The following is a 13633-nucleotide window of genomic DNA, read 5'->3' as shown; positions in this document are numbered from 1 at the left end:
CCAGGGATCCTCCCCATCCCACAGACCCCACAGAGCGGGAGGAGTCCTCAAGGCGCGGCTCTGATGCATGTCCCCTCCCTGTGCGGTGTCCCCAGAGCCCCCCATGCCCCGAGGTCCTGGGTGGGATGGGATGGGATGGGATGGGATGGGATGGCACTGGAGCAGGGAGAGGGTTGGTAGCACATCCCTCACGCCTGGCACGTCCCACCCCACCACGGGGTCCCCCTCCGTAGCCTCGCCAGGGTCTCCCTCAGGATGGGCTTTAGGGGAGCCCCCGGCCCCCCGTGCGACGCAGCGGGACAGGAGGAGAGCGAGCGAGTGCTGCTGTAGTTCATGTTTGTCACAGGCTGACAGTGTCACCCACGGCCCCGCTCCCCTACAGGTGCAAGTCCATCACGGGGACCACGCATTCCGAGTGGCGCACGCCGAAGGTCTGTCCTTGTTTCTGGTCCTGCGGGAGGACAGAGGCGGTGTGAAGGAGAGGCGCAGTGGGTCCCTGTCCCCCAGCCCTGTCCCTGTCCCCGCTCACCTGCTTGGGGTAGTAGTCGCTGGGGCTGGGCGTTTTGGAGGTCGTGGGCGGGCGGGTCCGCCCCACTATGGTGCAGCGGGGGGCCCGCGCCATGTACAGGTTGGTGTCCACGGTGCCGTAGTTGTTGGGTCCTGGGGTCTGCGGGGAGAGGGGCGGGTGATGCCACCCCACAGACGCCTGTACCCCACACCCTCGGTACCCAGAGCCCCTCCACCCTACACTCTTGGCACCACAGACTCCTTGATACCCCAACCTCCCCAGACCCTTGGCACACCACACCCTTGGTACCCCAACCCCACGGACCCCTGGCACCCCACACTCCTGGCACCCGAGCCCCCGGGACCCTGAGACCCCAGATCCCAGTCCCGCAGCACCCCAGTCCCTTTGCACCTGACCCCCCAGCCCCCTGGCCCCCGTTCTCCCGGCCCCCCAGCCCCCACCTTTTTCTTGTCGTCGAAGATGCTGGGGCCTCGCCCTGTCATGGTGTACTGGGGGGTCGATGTCTTGTTCACCAGGCGCGGGCCCACCACGGGCGGCAGCTGGTAGGTGGCAGGGCCTGGCGGGGGGGACACGGCTCAGGGGGACACGGGCCTTCACCCTCCCGCGGGTGGGGAGGGAAGGCTCAGCCCCGGGGCGCTGGGCACGTCAGCCCAACCAGGGGATGTTGGGGAGCCCAGTCTGGCCCAGGGGGATGGAGGATCCCAGCCCGAGGAGGAGATGGGGTGCCCCGCCCAGCCCACAGGAGATTAGGGGGTCCCGGCCCAGTCCAACGCAGGGGAATGATGGGGATCCCAGCCCAGGTGGGGTGTTGGAGGTCCCAGCCCAGCCCCAGGGAGATGACGGGGTCCCAGCCCCGGGGGACGCGGGGGTCCCCTCATATCCCCCCCCTCTCACCTGGCGTCTGCGGGGGTTTGTCCCCGCGGCCGCGGGACCTCATGGAGCAGGCGGGGGCCGAGGGCAGGGTCACCCTGTTGGCCCGCTCGGGGGAATAATGCGCTGCAAGGGGCGAGCGGGGGTCAGCCGCCGGGAGCTCCGGGCGCTGCGCGGGGGTCCCGCCCCCGGGGCGGCCGCCCCTCACTCACCTGGCCCAGGTGTGTTGCTGGCCCGCCGCTCGTGGAAGCGGCCGCCCATGGTGAAGGCGGGACCGCGGTCCCGGCCCCGGGCGGTGAAGCCGGCGGGCACCAGGTACTGGGGGCCGGGGGAGCGCGGCTCCTCGGGGCCCCCCAGCCTCATCCCGAAGCTGTAGGCGGGGGCGCGGCGGCCGGAGGGGTCGCGCAGGTCTCTGCTGAGGGCCGGGCAGCGGCCCGATGGGACTCGGCCCCCCCGGCTCCGGTCCCCCGCGGACCCCTCGGCCCCGCGCTCACCGATGCCGCTGGGGATCCCGCACTTGGGCCCGGGGTTGCGGTACGCGGCCGAGAGGGGCCCCCGGGGCCGGTGGGGTCTCCAGGGGCCCACCCAGCCGTCGTTTGACATGGGGGGTTCTGCTGGCGGCGCCTCGGCCTCAGGCTCGGCCCCTCGGCCGGCGGCCTCGGGGGGAGACGTGGGCGCCCCCAGCGCGGCTGCCCGGGGCGAGCGGGGTGGCAGCAAAGGCGCCGGCATGCGGTGATGGCGCTGTTGGTGGCAGCGGCGCCCTGGCGACAAGTGACTCCGCGGGGCCGCGGGCGCCGGCAGCGGCGGCGTGGTGGCCGCGGTGTCACAGTGGCCGCGGGGCTCCAGCGCTTTGTCACCCCCAGTCCGCGCTCAGCACCCCGCGGTGACAACGGCGACAGCGCCGGGGATGGAACGCCGGGAGCCCCACGGACACAGCCCGGCACCCCGCGGGTACATCCCGATGGATGCGCCCCAAAAATAAAATACACCCCATGGATGCACCCCAAAAACACCCCATGGGTACATCCCGAAAAATACAGCCCATGGGTACATCCCGATGGATGCACCCCAAAAATACACCCCATGGATGCACCCCAAAAATAAAATACACCCCATGGATGCACCGCAAAAATACACCCCATGGGCACTTCCCAATGGATGCACCCCAAAAATACACCCCATGGATGCACCCCAAAAATAAAATACACCCCGTGGATGCACCCCAAAAATAAAATACACCCCGTGGATGCACCCCAAAAACACACCCCATGGGTACATCCCGATGGATGCACCCCAAAAATGCACCCCGTGGGTACATCCCGATGGATGCATCCCAAAAATACACCCCATGGGCACTTCCCAATGGATGCACCCCAAAAATACACCCCGTGGGTACATCCCGATGGATGCACCCCAAAAATACAGCCCATGGGTACATCCCGATGGATGCACCCCAAAAATACAGCCCATGGGTACATGCCAAAAATACACCACAGTGGGTACATCCCATTGGATGCACCCCAAAAATAAACCCCGTGGATTGACCCCCCAGCACCCCTATGGATACATCCCAAAAATAAACTCCATGGGTACATCCCGATGGATGCACCCCAAAAATGCACCCCGTGGGTACATGCCGTGGATACACCCCAAAATTCGCCCCATGGGTGCACCCCTGGCACCCCACGGACACAGCCCTGGCACCCCATAGATGCAGCACCCAACACCCCATGGATGCACCCCTCGGACCCTATATCTGACCCCCCAGAACCCCACATATGAGCCCCCCCCCGGAGCCCGTGGAGAGGACAGGAGGGGCACGGAGACACAGGAACACAAGGACGGGGGGACAGGAGGGGACATGGGGACACAAGGACACGGAGGGACATGGGAACACAGAAACTGGCTGAGACCCCCAGGGGCTGCCTTGGGGACACCCCTTCTCTTGGGGACACCCCTTCTCTTGGGGACACCTCCGGTCGTAGCCCCCGCCACCCCCTGTGGGGATCTCGGGGGCCACGCGGGGCTGAGGGTCCCCGTCCCCTGTCGGTGTCACCCGTGGGACGCAGACACAGCGAAGGGACACGGGGGGGTCCCGGTGCTTCGGTCACTTTATTGGGGGGGGGGTCTCTGTACGGGGGGGGGGGCTGGGCGTGTGAGGTGGGGGTGGTCTGGGGGTTGGGGGGTGCAGTGAGGGGTGGGGGGGGTGGGAAGTGGGGTGCAGGACAGGGGTATGGGGAGGAGGTTGAGCGGGACAGGATGTGGGTTGGGGGCAGGGTTTGGGATGGGATTTGGGGGCTGGGGTTTAGGGGGTGGTCAGGGGCTGGGACTTCGGGGGGCAGGACACAGGGTTGGGGGGCAGAGTGTGGGGCAGGGATGTGAAGTGTCAGGGCAGGAGGTGGGATTTGGGGAGCAAGACAGTGGGGGCAGGACTGGGAGAGGGGTTTGGGGTCTGGGATGGGGGTTTGGGGGGCAGGAGGTGCAATTGGGGGGGCAGGGGGTGGGATTTGGGGGGCAGCGCAGCAGGGGCAGGGATTGGGGTCTGGGACGGGGGTTTTGGGGCAGGGCGCAGGGTGGGGGTCAGGCCCCAGAGTCGGGGGGCTGCAGATGGGGTGGGGGCCGCGGGCCCCTGGCCCCCCTAGGCCGGGTATTTGCAGATGAAGGGTTTGCGCTCCCCACAGGCCTCGCCCTCCCAGGCCATGAACCCTGCGGGGACACGAGCCAGCGCTAGGACAGGGGACACGGGGGACACTCTGACAGCCCCAGAGCCCCCCGGACACCCGGGTCCCTCTCTGACACCTCCTGACCCCCTCCCCCGTCCCTCCCTGCCCCCCTCTGACCCTCCCTGGCACCCCCTGACCCCCCAAACCTTGGGTCCCCCTCACCAGCTGAGTCCTCCATTGTGTCCCCAGGGCCATTGTCCTGGACCCGGGGACCTCCTGGCCCAGGGCTGTCCCCCAGGCCGTTGTCCCCATCCCTGGCTCCCCAGGGCCCCCCTCACCTGCCGAGTCCTCCAGGGCGATGCAGGGATGTCCCTTGGGGCCATCGTCCCCCTCCCAGGCCCAGTAGTGCCGCGGGGAGCCGTCAGCCCAGAGCCAGCCCTGGCGCTGTGACAGGGGTGGGGCGCGCAGGTGACACCGGGGCACCGGGGGCACGGGGGGACAGGTGACAGCGCGCGTAGCAGGCAGGTAGCGCTGCAGGGACACCAGGGCACCAGGACGGGACACGAAGGTGAGGCAGGGCGGGGTCAGGGCAGGTAGCGCTGCAGGCAGGGGTCAGCCAGGGGACACCAGGGTGGGACACCAGGGTGTGGCAGACAGGCACAGGCACAGCACAGCCAGGCCACGCACCCGCCGGTGCAGCCCGATCCAGACGCTGTCCTCCTTCTCCCTCTCCCTCTCCCTCTCCTTCTCCTTCTCCCCCTCCTCGTCGTCCTCTCCCCGCCGCGGCCGCCGGGCGAGGAAGGCGGCGAGCGCCCGGTGCTCCTCGGGGCTGTGCAGGGACGCCAGGTGGCCCCCGCGGGTGGCCTGGCACCACGCCTGGGGACAGCGCCACGTGCAGGGGGGTCCCGGGGGTTCGGGGGACCCCCGGAACCCCCCATTCCCCCCCCTCCCTCCCAGCACCCACCTCAGCCCTCCTCCAGCTCAGCTGCTGCCCGAAGTAGCCGTAGCAGTATCCCTCGAAGGACAGCCAGCCCCGGGGACACCTGGTGGCCTGAGCCCCTGGGGAGGGGGACAGGGGTGTCACCGCGACCCCCCTAATCCAGCTGGGGCCCCGCGGGGGCGGCTTTGGGGGCGGGGGGGGCCAGGGCACCGCCGTCCCTGTTTGAGGGGCTGGGGGAAAGGGATGGGAATGGGAAGCAGAGGGTGGGCAGGGGGCACTTAGGGGGTCTCAGGGTGTGGGTGTGGGATCTGTGTGAAATCTGGGAGTCTCAGGGTGCAGTTTGGGGTATCAGGGTGCAGTTGGGGGTCTCAGGGCGCAGTTTGGGAGATCAGGGTGCAGCTGGGGCTTCAGGGTGCAGTTTGGGAGATCAGGGCGCAGTTTGGGAGATCAGGGCACAGTTTGGGGGATCAGGGTGCAGTTTAGGGGATCAGGGTGTATTTTGGGGGGTCTCACCCGGCAGGGAGGGGGACAGCACCAGGCACCCCAGCAGGCAGAACCCCAGGAAAGTGGCAGGACCCATCCTCAGCCTTCCTGCAAAGGGGGAGCGTGCAGGGACGGGGGGGCGGCCGGGCACCCACCGCTGCCCCAGCACCCACTGCCCCAGCACCCACTGCCCCAGCACCCACTGCTGCCCCAGCACCCACCGCTGCCCCAGCACCCACTGCTGCCCCAGCACCCGCTGCCCCAGCACCCACTGCCCCAGCACCCACTGCTGCAGCACCCACTGCTGCCCCAGCACCCACCGCTGCCCCAGCACCCACTGCTGCAGCACCCACTGCCCCAGCACCCACTGCCCCAGCACCCACCGCTGCCCCAGCACCCACTGCTGCCCCAGCACCCGCTGCCCCAGCACCCACTGCCCCAGCACCCACTGCTGCAGCACCACTGCCCCAGCACCCACCGCTGCCCCAGCACCCACTGCCCCAGCACCCACTGCTGCAGCACCCACTGCCCCAGCACCCACCGCTGCCCCAGCACCCACTGCTGGCCCAGCACCCACTGCCCCAGCACCCACTGCTGCCCCAGCACCCACTGCCCCAGCACCCACTGCCCCAGCACCCACCGCTGCCCCAGCACCCACTGCCCCAGCACCCACTGCCCCAGCACCCACTGCTGCAGCACCCACCGCTGCCCCAGCACCCACTGCCCCAGCACCCACTGCCCCAGCACCCACTGCCCCAGCACCCACTGCTGGCCCAGCACCCACTGCCCCAGCACCCACTGCTGCCCCAGCACCCACTGCCCCAGCACCCACTGCTGCCCCAGCACCCACTGCCCCAGCACCCACTGCTGCCCCAGCACCCACTGCCCCAGCACCCACTGCTGCCCCAGCACCCACTGCTGCAGCACCCACCGCTGCCCCAGCACCCACTGCTGCCCCAGCACCCACTGCCCCAGCACCCACTGCTGCCCCAGCACCCACTGCCCCAGCACCCACTGCCCCAGCACCCACTGCCCCAGCACCCACTGCCCCAGCACCCACCCCGCACCTTCCACCCCACCACCTCCCCCAGCACATTCACCCGCGGATCCCCCCGGTGCCCCCGGCACCCCCAGGACCCCCCGAGCCCCCCGGCACCCCCAGGACCCCCCGGCACCTCTCAGCTCCCGCAGCGGCCCCGGCTGAGCTGCAGGGCCGCCCCGAATCCTTTATAGGCCCGAGCGGGGGTGGGGAGCGGGGGGGCCGGGCCGGGAGCACCCGCTCGTGGAGCCGCTGGCACCGCATCAAAGGGACGGGTGACGCTGGCACCCACCCGGGCCACTCCCCTGGGCACCCCCCGGGCCGCGCACACCCACCCCGGCCCCCCGAGCCCTCCGGGTGCTGCCCCCGCTCTTGGGGTGCCGGGGCAGGGACCCGCGGGGGCAGCGGGCTGCGCTGGGGGCACCGCGGGGCGCGTTGGTGTCGCCGTGACAGCACCCGGGGGTCCCTGGCGGGCTCTGGGGTCACCCCTCGGGGAATGGGGGTCACCCTCCGGCCTGGGGGCTCCCCCAGGGGGTGGGGCCGCGGGCCCGGCTCCGTGTGAGCCCCCCAGGATGGGCACGGACATGGGAGGGGACACAGGGGGACACAGGGGCCATCCCCGGGGGTGCCCCCCGCCCTGAGTGGGGACAGGGGGGTGAAGGCGCCGGGGGGGTGCGGTCAGATGAGGGATCTGATAAGGGATCTGATAAGAGAGGGGGATAAGGATCTGATAAGGGCGCGGCTGCGGCGGACACGGACCGAGGGACACGGACAGACAGAGGGACACGGACCAAGGGACACGGACCGAGGGACAGACAGAGGGACACAGACCAAGGGACACAGACTGAGAGACAGACAGAGGAACACGGACAGAGGGACACGGACTGAGAGACAGAGGGACACAGACCAAAGGACATGGACTTAGGGACAGACCGAGGGACAGACCGAGGGACACGGACAGAGGGACAGGGACTGAGAGACACGGACCGAGGGACACGGACAGACAGAGGGACACGGGCCGAGGGACACGGACCGAGGGACACGGACAGAGGGACAGAGTGAGGGACAGACCGAGGGACACAGGCAGAGGGACAAGACAGAGGGACACAGACCGAGGGACACGGACCGAGGGACAGGCAGCGGGACAGACAGAGGGACACGGACAGAGGGACACGGACCGAGGGACGCGGACAGAGGGACACGGACCGAGGGACACGGACGCCACTCGCGGTCCGGCTCCCAGCACAGCCCACCCAGAGCCCAGCGGTGGCCCCGGGGTCCCCACGGCACCGGGACAGTTCAGTGCCAGCTCCGAGACCCCCCGGCCGTGGGGCTGAGCCGGGGGGGCTCCGGGAGGACACAGCCCCAGCGTGGGGACAGCGGGCACCCCCATATGGGGTCGGGGTGCGGGATGTCACCCTGATATGGGTTCGGGGAGGGAGATGTCACCCCGATATGGGGTCGGGATGTCACCCCGATATGGGGTCGGGGTGCGGGATGTCACCCCAATATGGGGTCAGGATGTCACCCCGATATGGGGTCGGGGTGCAGGACACAGCCCCGGTGCCGGGGGTGACAGTGACCCCACGGGACGCGCCCCAGGCAGGGGGATGCCCGCGGGGGCGGGGTCTCCGTCCCTGTCCCCGGCCTGGCCCTTCACCGGGGGATGTCCCCCATCTCTGTGCCGGCTCTGTCCCTTCTGAGGGGGTCGCCCCTGGTCTCCAGTCCCGGCAGTATCCCCGACCCCTGTCCCTGTCTTGTCCCCTCTCCCGGGGTATCCCCAGTCCCTGTCCCCTCTCCCGGGGTGTCCCCGACCCCTGTCCCTGTCCTGTCCCCTCTCCCGGGGTATCCCCAGTCCCTGTCCCCTCTCCCAGGGTATCCCCGGTCCCTGTCCCTGTCCCGTCCCCTCTCCCGGGGTGTCCCCGACCCCTGTCCCTGTCCTGTCCCCTCTCCCGGGGTATCCCCGGTCCCTGTCCCTGTCCCGGCCCCTCTCCCGGGGTGTCCCCGACCCCTGTCCCTGTCCTGTCCCCTCTCCCGGGGTATCCCCAGTCCCTGTCCCCTCTCCCGGGGTATCCCCAGTCCCTGTCCCCTCTCCCGGGGTGTCCCCGGTCCCCGTGCCCCGTCTGGCCCCTCGCCCGCCGGTGGCTCCGGGCTGGCGGCGCCGGGCGGGTGCGGTGGCGGCGGGGAGGGAGGGAGGGAGGGAGGGGACGGTGCCAGCGCGGTGCCACCCGGGGCGCGGCGACCCCCGGGCCGGACACGGCCCAGGGGCTCTGCACAGGGCCCGTCCGTGCCGCCGTGCCCCGCTGCGCACCCCCGTCACCGGGATGGGGCCGGGCACGGAACACCGGGATGGGGCCGGGCACGGAGCACTGGGACAGGGACAGGCACGGAGCACCGGGATGGGGATGGACACGGGGCCGGGCACGGAGCACCGGGACGGGGACAGACACGGATCACCGGGATGGGGATGGACACGGGGCCGGGCACGGAGCACCGGGACTGGAGTGGATCCGGGGATGGGCAAGGATCACCGGGACGGGGCCGGGCACGGATCACCGGGACGGGGACAGGCACGGAGCACCGGGATGGGAACAGGCATGGGGCCGGGCACGGATCACCGGGACAGGGACAGGCACGGAGCACCGGGATGGGGATGGACACGGGGCCGGGCACGGAGCACCGGGACGGGAGCGGATCCGGGGATGGGCAAGGATCACCGGGATGGGAACAGGCATGGGGCCGGGCACAGATCACCAGGACAGGGACAGACACGGATCACCAGGATGGGGATGGGCACGGGACCAGACACGGATCACTGGGACGGGGATGGGCACGGATCACCGGGACGGGAGCAGATCCGGGGACGGGCACGGATCACCGGGATGGGGATGGGCGCGGGGCCGGGCACGGAGCACCGGGATGGGAGCGGATCCGGGGATGGGCAAGAATCACCGGGATGGGGATGGGCATGGATCACCAGGACGGGGACCGGCACGGATCACCAGGATGGGAACAGGCATGGGGCCGGGCACGGATCACCGGGACGGGGACAAGCACGGATCACCGGGACAGGGACAGGCACGGAGCACCGGGATGGGGATGGGCACAGGACCAGACACGGATCACCGGGACGGGAGCGGATCCGGGGATGGGCACGGATCACCGGGACGGGGATGGGCGCGGGGCCGGGCACGGATCACCGGGACAGGGACAGGCATGGATCACCGGGACGGGGACCGGCACGGATCACCAGGATGGGGATGGACACGGGACCAGACACGGATCACCGGGACGGGGACGGGTCCGGGGATGGGCAGGATCACCGGGATGTGAATGGCTCCGGGTCCGGGGATGGGCACAGACCACCGGGATGGGGCTGGGCACGGATCACCGGGACGAGAGCGGATCTGGAGATGGGCAAGGATCACTGGGACGGGGATGGGCGCGGGGCCGGGCACGGATCACCGGGACAGGGACAGGCATGGATCACCGGGACGGGGATGGGCACAGATCTCCGGGACGGGCACGGGTCCGGGGATGGGCAGGATCACCGGGATGTGAATGGCTCCGGGTCCGGGGATGGGCACAGACCACCGGGATGGGGCTGGGCACGGATCACCGGGGTCCCACCCCAGCGATGGTGCTTTTGATGCCTCGGCAGCGCCCTGGCCCGTGCCCACCGGGCCCCCCCCCGAGGAGGCCCCATGGATCGAGCCCTGGCACCCCACGGACACCCCACGGAAGCCCCCGGGGGTCCTACCCCCGAGGCACAGCGGGGTCACACCAAGAGCCTTTATTGGGAGCGGGTCCAGGGCAGCGACCCCCGGCCCCCCAAAACCGGGGAGCCCCGCGGACCCCCCGGTCACTTCCCGGCCGCGGGGGGGGGTTTGTCGAAGAGCCCCGCGATGTCCAGCATGGCCTGGCGGATGTTGCGGCCGAAACGCTGCGAGTCCTGCGGGCAGCACCCCTCAGAGCCCGCCCGGACCCCCGGCGTGGCACCCCGGCCCCCCGAGCGGGATCCGAACCCCCCCAGGGTGGGATCTGAACATCCAGGGTGGGGCCCGGACCCCCCCCAAGGTGGGATCTGAATGCCCAAAGTGAGACCCGAACCCCCCCATGCCCACCCTGGGGCACCCTCTGAGCTGCGGGACGCCCAGCACGGCCTGCACCCCAAGTGGGGTGGGGGTCCCACCCGGGGGGGCTGGGGTGGGGTGGGGTCCCACAGGAAGCAGAGAGGGGCAGGGCGCAGCAGAGTCAAGATCAGGGTCAGGGGCTGTCCCAGACCCACAGGTGACCCCACAGGTGACCCCATGGACAGCGACTGCAGCTCTGGGAGAGCCCCCACCCACCCCTGCCCGGGGAGCCCCCCACCGCACCCCCCGTGCCCCCCTCACCGTCTCGGGGCTGGAGAACTTGCTGGACACGTGGAAGGTGATGAGGTTCTCCCCGGCGATGATGTAGGACACCCCATAACCATCGTCTGCCACCTGCGGGGGGGCGAGGGGCCATGGGGCACCTGGGGGCACCTGGGACCCACCCGGGTCACCCACCCGGGTCACCCACCCGGGGCACCCACCCGGGGCGCCCACCCGGGGCACCCACCCGCGCTCCGGGGTTGGGCTGAAGCCCCCTGGCTCACCCACGTGGGGCTGGGGGTTCCCGGTGTGGGGGGGCGCAGTACAGACCCCACAGCCACCCCCGCACCCCGCTGCCCCCCTCCCGGCCCCCCCCGGTGCTCACGGGGCCGAAGCCGCCGCCGCTGGAGACGTGGTCGGGGAATTTGTTGAGGTCGAACATCCTGAGCTGCTGCTGCGGGGTCTGGCTGGTGGAGAGGCGCCAGGGCTCTGACAGCACCTGCGGGGCCACTCACTGCACCCCAGGGCGCCCCACGGCACCCCGGGGAACCCCACTGCGCCCCACGGCACCCCACGGCACCCCGGGGAACCCCACTGCGCCCCACGGCAACCCCATGGCACCCCACTGCACCCCATGGCACCCCACTGCACCCCACGGCACCCCAAGGCAGCCCATGGCACCCCGAGGAACCCCATGGCACCCCACTGCACCCCATGGCACCCCGGGGAACCCCGCTGCACCCCACTGTGCCCCACTGTGCCCCAGGACACCCCAGTGCCAGAGCGGGACTCCACGTGTGGTGACAGCAGGGTGGGTGGCAGTGCCCCCCTTGTACCCCGCTGTGCCCTCCCGTGCCCCTCCGTGTCCCCCCGCTTGCCGTGTCCCCCGTGTCCCCTCTGTGGCTCCCGTGTGCTCCCCCCCGTGCCCCCCGCCCGTCCCCCTCGTGTCCCTGTCCCGTGTCCCTCAGTGCCGGGCGCGCTGCTCCCCCCGTGCTCCCACCCGTGTCCTGTGTCACCCCCGTGCCCCTCGAGTCCTCCCATGCTCCCCCTCCGCGTCCCCGCCTGTCCCCGCCGCGTCCCTCAGTGCCACCCTCATGTGCTGCTCCCACACTGCCCCCTCGTGTCCCTGTCCCGTGTCCCCTTCGTGTCCCGTGTCCCTCAGTGTCCCGTGTGTTGCTCCCCCCGTGTCCCCGTCCCCTGTCCCCATCCCTTGTCCCCATCCCCTGTCCCCGTCCCTTGTCCCCATCCCCGTCCCGTGTCCCCATCCCCTGTCCCCATCCCGTGTCCCCGTCCCTTGTCCCCATCCCCTGTCCCTGTCCCGTGTCCCCGTCCCTTGTCCCCCATGCCCCTGTCCCCTGTCCCCATCCCCTGTCCCCGTCTCATGTCCCCGTCCCGTGTCCCCGTCCCCTGTCCCCATCCCGTGTCCCCGTCCCGTGTCCCCGTCCCGTGTCCCCATCCCTGTCCCCTGTCCCCATCCCGTGTCCCCGTCCCGTGTCCCCGTCCCCTGTCCCCATCCCGTGTCCCCGTCCCGTGTCCCCTATCCCTGTCCCCTGTCCCCATCCCGTGTCCCCATCCCGTGTCCCCGTCCCTTGTCTCCATCCCGTGTCCCCGTCCCGTGTCCCCATCCCGTGTCCCCGTCCCGTGTCCCCATCCCCTGTCCCCGTCCCGTGTCCCCTATCCCTGTCCCCTGTCCCCGTCCCGTGTCCCCATCCCCTGTTCCCCGTCCCCTGTCCCCATCCCGTGTCCCCGTCCCGTGTCCCCTATCCCTGTCCCCTGTCCCCGTCCCGTGTCCCCATCCCCTGTCCCCGTCCCGTGTCCCCATCCCTGTTCCCGTCCCCTGTCCCCATCCCGTGTCCCCGTCCCGTGTCCCCTATCCCTGTCCCCTGTCCCCGTCCCGTGTCCCCATCCCGTGTCCCCGTCCCGTGTCCCCATCCCGTGTCCCCATCCCGTGTCCCCGTCCCTTGTCTCCATCCCGTGTCCCCATCCCGTATCTCCATCCCCTGTCCCCGTCCCTTGTCTCCATCCCGTGTCCCCGTCCCGTGTCCCCATCCCCTGTCCCCGTCCCGTGTCCCCATCCCGTGTCCCCGTCCCGTGTCCCCTATCCCTGTCCCCTGTCCCCGTCCCGTGTCCCCATCCCTGTCCCCGTCCCTTGTCCCCGTCCCGTGTCCCCGTCCCGTGTGGCCGCCGCGCTGACCTTGGCCAGGAAGGGGCTCTGCGTGCCCAGGTACCGCGACATCAGGTAGAGGCAGAAGAGGTGGCGGTCGATGCCCGCGCCCGTCATGGCGAGGCGATAGAGCTGCTGGTGCTTCTCGGCCGCCGCCTTGAACAGCCGCTGCCGCTCCGAGCGCTGGGGGGCAGCGGGGTGAACCCCAAAACAACCGGCACCCCAAACTGCGCCCCGAACCTGCACCCCAAACCTGCACCCCAAACTGAGCCCAAACCTGCAGCCCAAACCTGCACCCCAAACCTGCACCTTGAACAGCTGCTGCCCCTCTGAGCATTGGGGAGTGGTTGGGGGGCCTGAACCCCAAAATGCACCCCAAACTTACAGCTCAAGCTGCGCCCCGAACCTGTACCCCAAATCTGCACCCCAAACTGACACCCCGAACTGACATCCCAAACCTGAACCCCGGCATGCCCCCCAAATCTGCATCTTGAACAGCTGCTGCCCCTCTGAGCATTGGGGAGTGGTTGGGGGGCCTGAACCCCAAAATGCACCCCAAACTTACACCTCAAACTGCGCCCCAAACTGAC

General features: G+C 70.3%; 2 protein-coding genes across 3 annotated transcripts in view; both read right to left on the bottom strand.

The window, feature by feature from the left end:
- Positions 1-319: 319 nt before the first annotated feature.
- ODF3B (outer dense fiber of sperm tails 3B) lies at positions 320-2189 on the bottom strand. Of its 2 annotated transcripts, XM_053943215.1 has the most exons (5): positions 1612-2187; positions 1424-1525; positions 970-1085; positions 530-667; positions 320-451 (listed from the first exon to the last, which is right to left on the bottom strand). In XM_053943215.1, the coding sequence occupies exons 1-5, from the start codon at positions 2126-2128 to the stop codon at positions 377-379; spliced, it is 948 nt and encodes a 315-aa protein (XP_053799190.1). In that variant the 5' UTR covers positions 2129-2187; the 3' UTR covers positions 320-376. The 2 variants fall into 2 exon arrangements, with proteins under 2 accessions (XP_053799190.1, XP_053799191.1); XM_053943216.1 differs by lacking the exon at positions 1424-1525 and having other exon boundaries at positions 1612-2189.
- An 8113-nt stretch (positions 2190-10302) lies between these two features.
- Positions 10303-13633, bottom strand: part of CPT1B (carnitine palmitoyltransferase 1B) — an 11506-nt gene continuing 8175 nt past the window's right edge. Inside the window, 4 exon segments of the mRNA XM_053943568.1 lie at positions 10303-10476; positions 10919-11011; positions 11265-11378; positions 13074-13423. Coding sequence (XP_053799543.1) covers positions 10387-10476; positions 10919-11011; positions 11265-11378; positions 13074-13423 — 647 coding nt within the window. The 3' untranslated portion in view covers positions 10303-10386.

This window comes from Vidua chalybeata, chromosome 5 (genome assembly GCF_026979565.1).
Source record: "Vidua chalybeata isolate OUT-0048 chromosome 5, bVidCha1 merged haplotype, whole genome shotgun sequence".
NCBI lineage: Eukaryota > Metazoa > Chordata > Aves > Passeriformes > Viduidae > Vidua > Vidua chalybeata.
The sequence above is the reverse complement of the archived record's forward strand: the minus strand, read 5'-3'. Positions and strand labels throughout refer to the sequence as shown.

Excerpts from the sequence above, each read along its gene's own strand:
- ODF3B (XM_053943215.1), bottom strand. The coding sequence starts at position 2,128 with ATGCCGGCGCCTTTGCTGCCACCCCGCTCGCCCCGGGCAGCCGCGCTG. Across the intron at positions 1,526-1,611 it reads CAGCAACACACCTGGGCCAG|CGCATTATTCCCCCGAGCGG; the intron begins GTGAGTGAGGGG and ends CGCCCCTTGCAG. Across the intron at positions 1,086-1,423 it reads CAAACCCCCGCAGACGCCAG|GCCCTGCCACCTACCAGCTG; the intron begins GTGAGAGGGGGG and ends CCCCCCCGCCAG.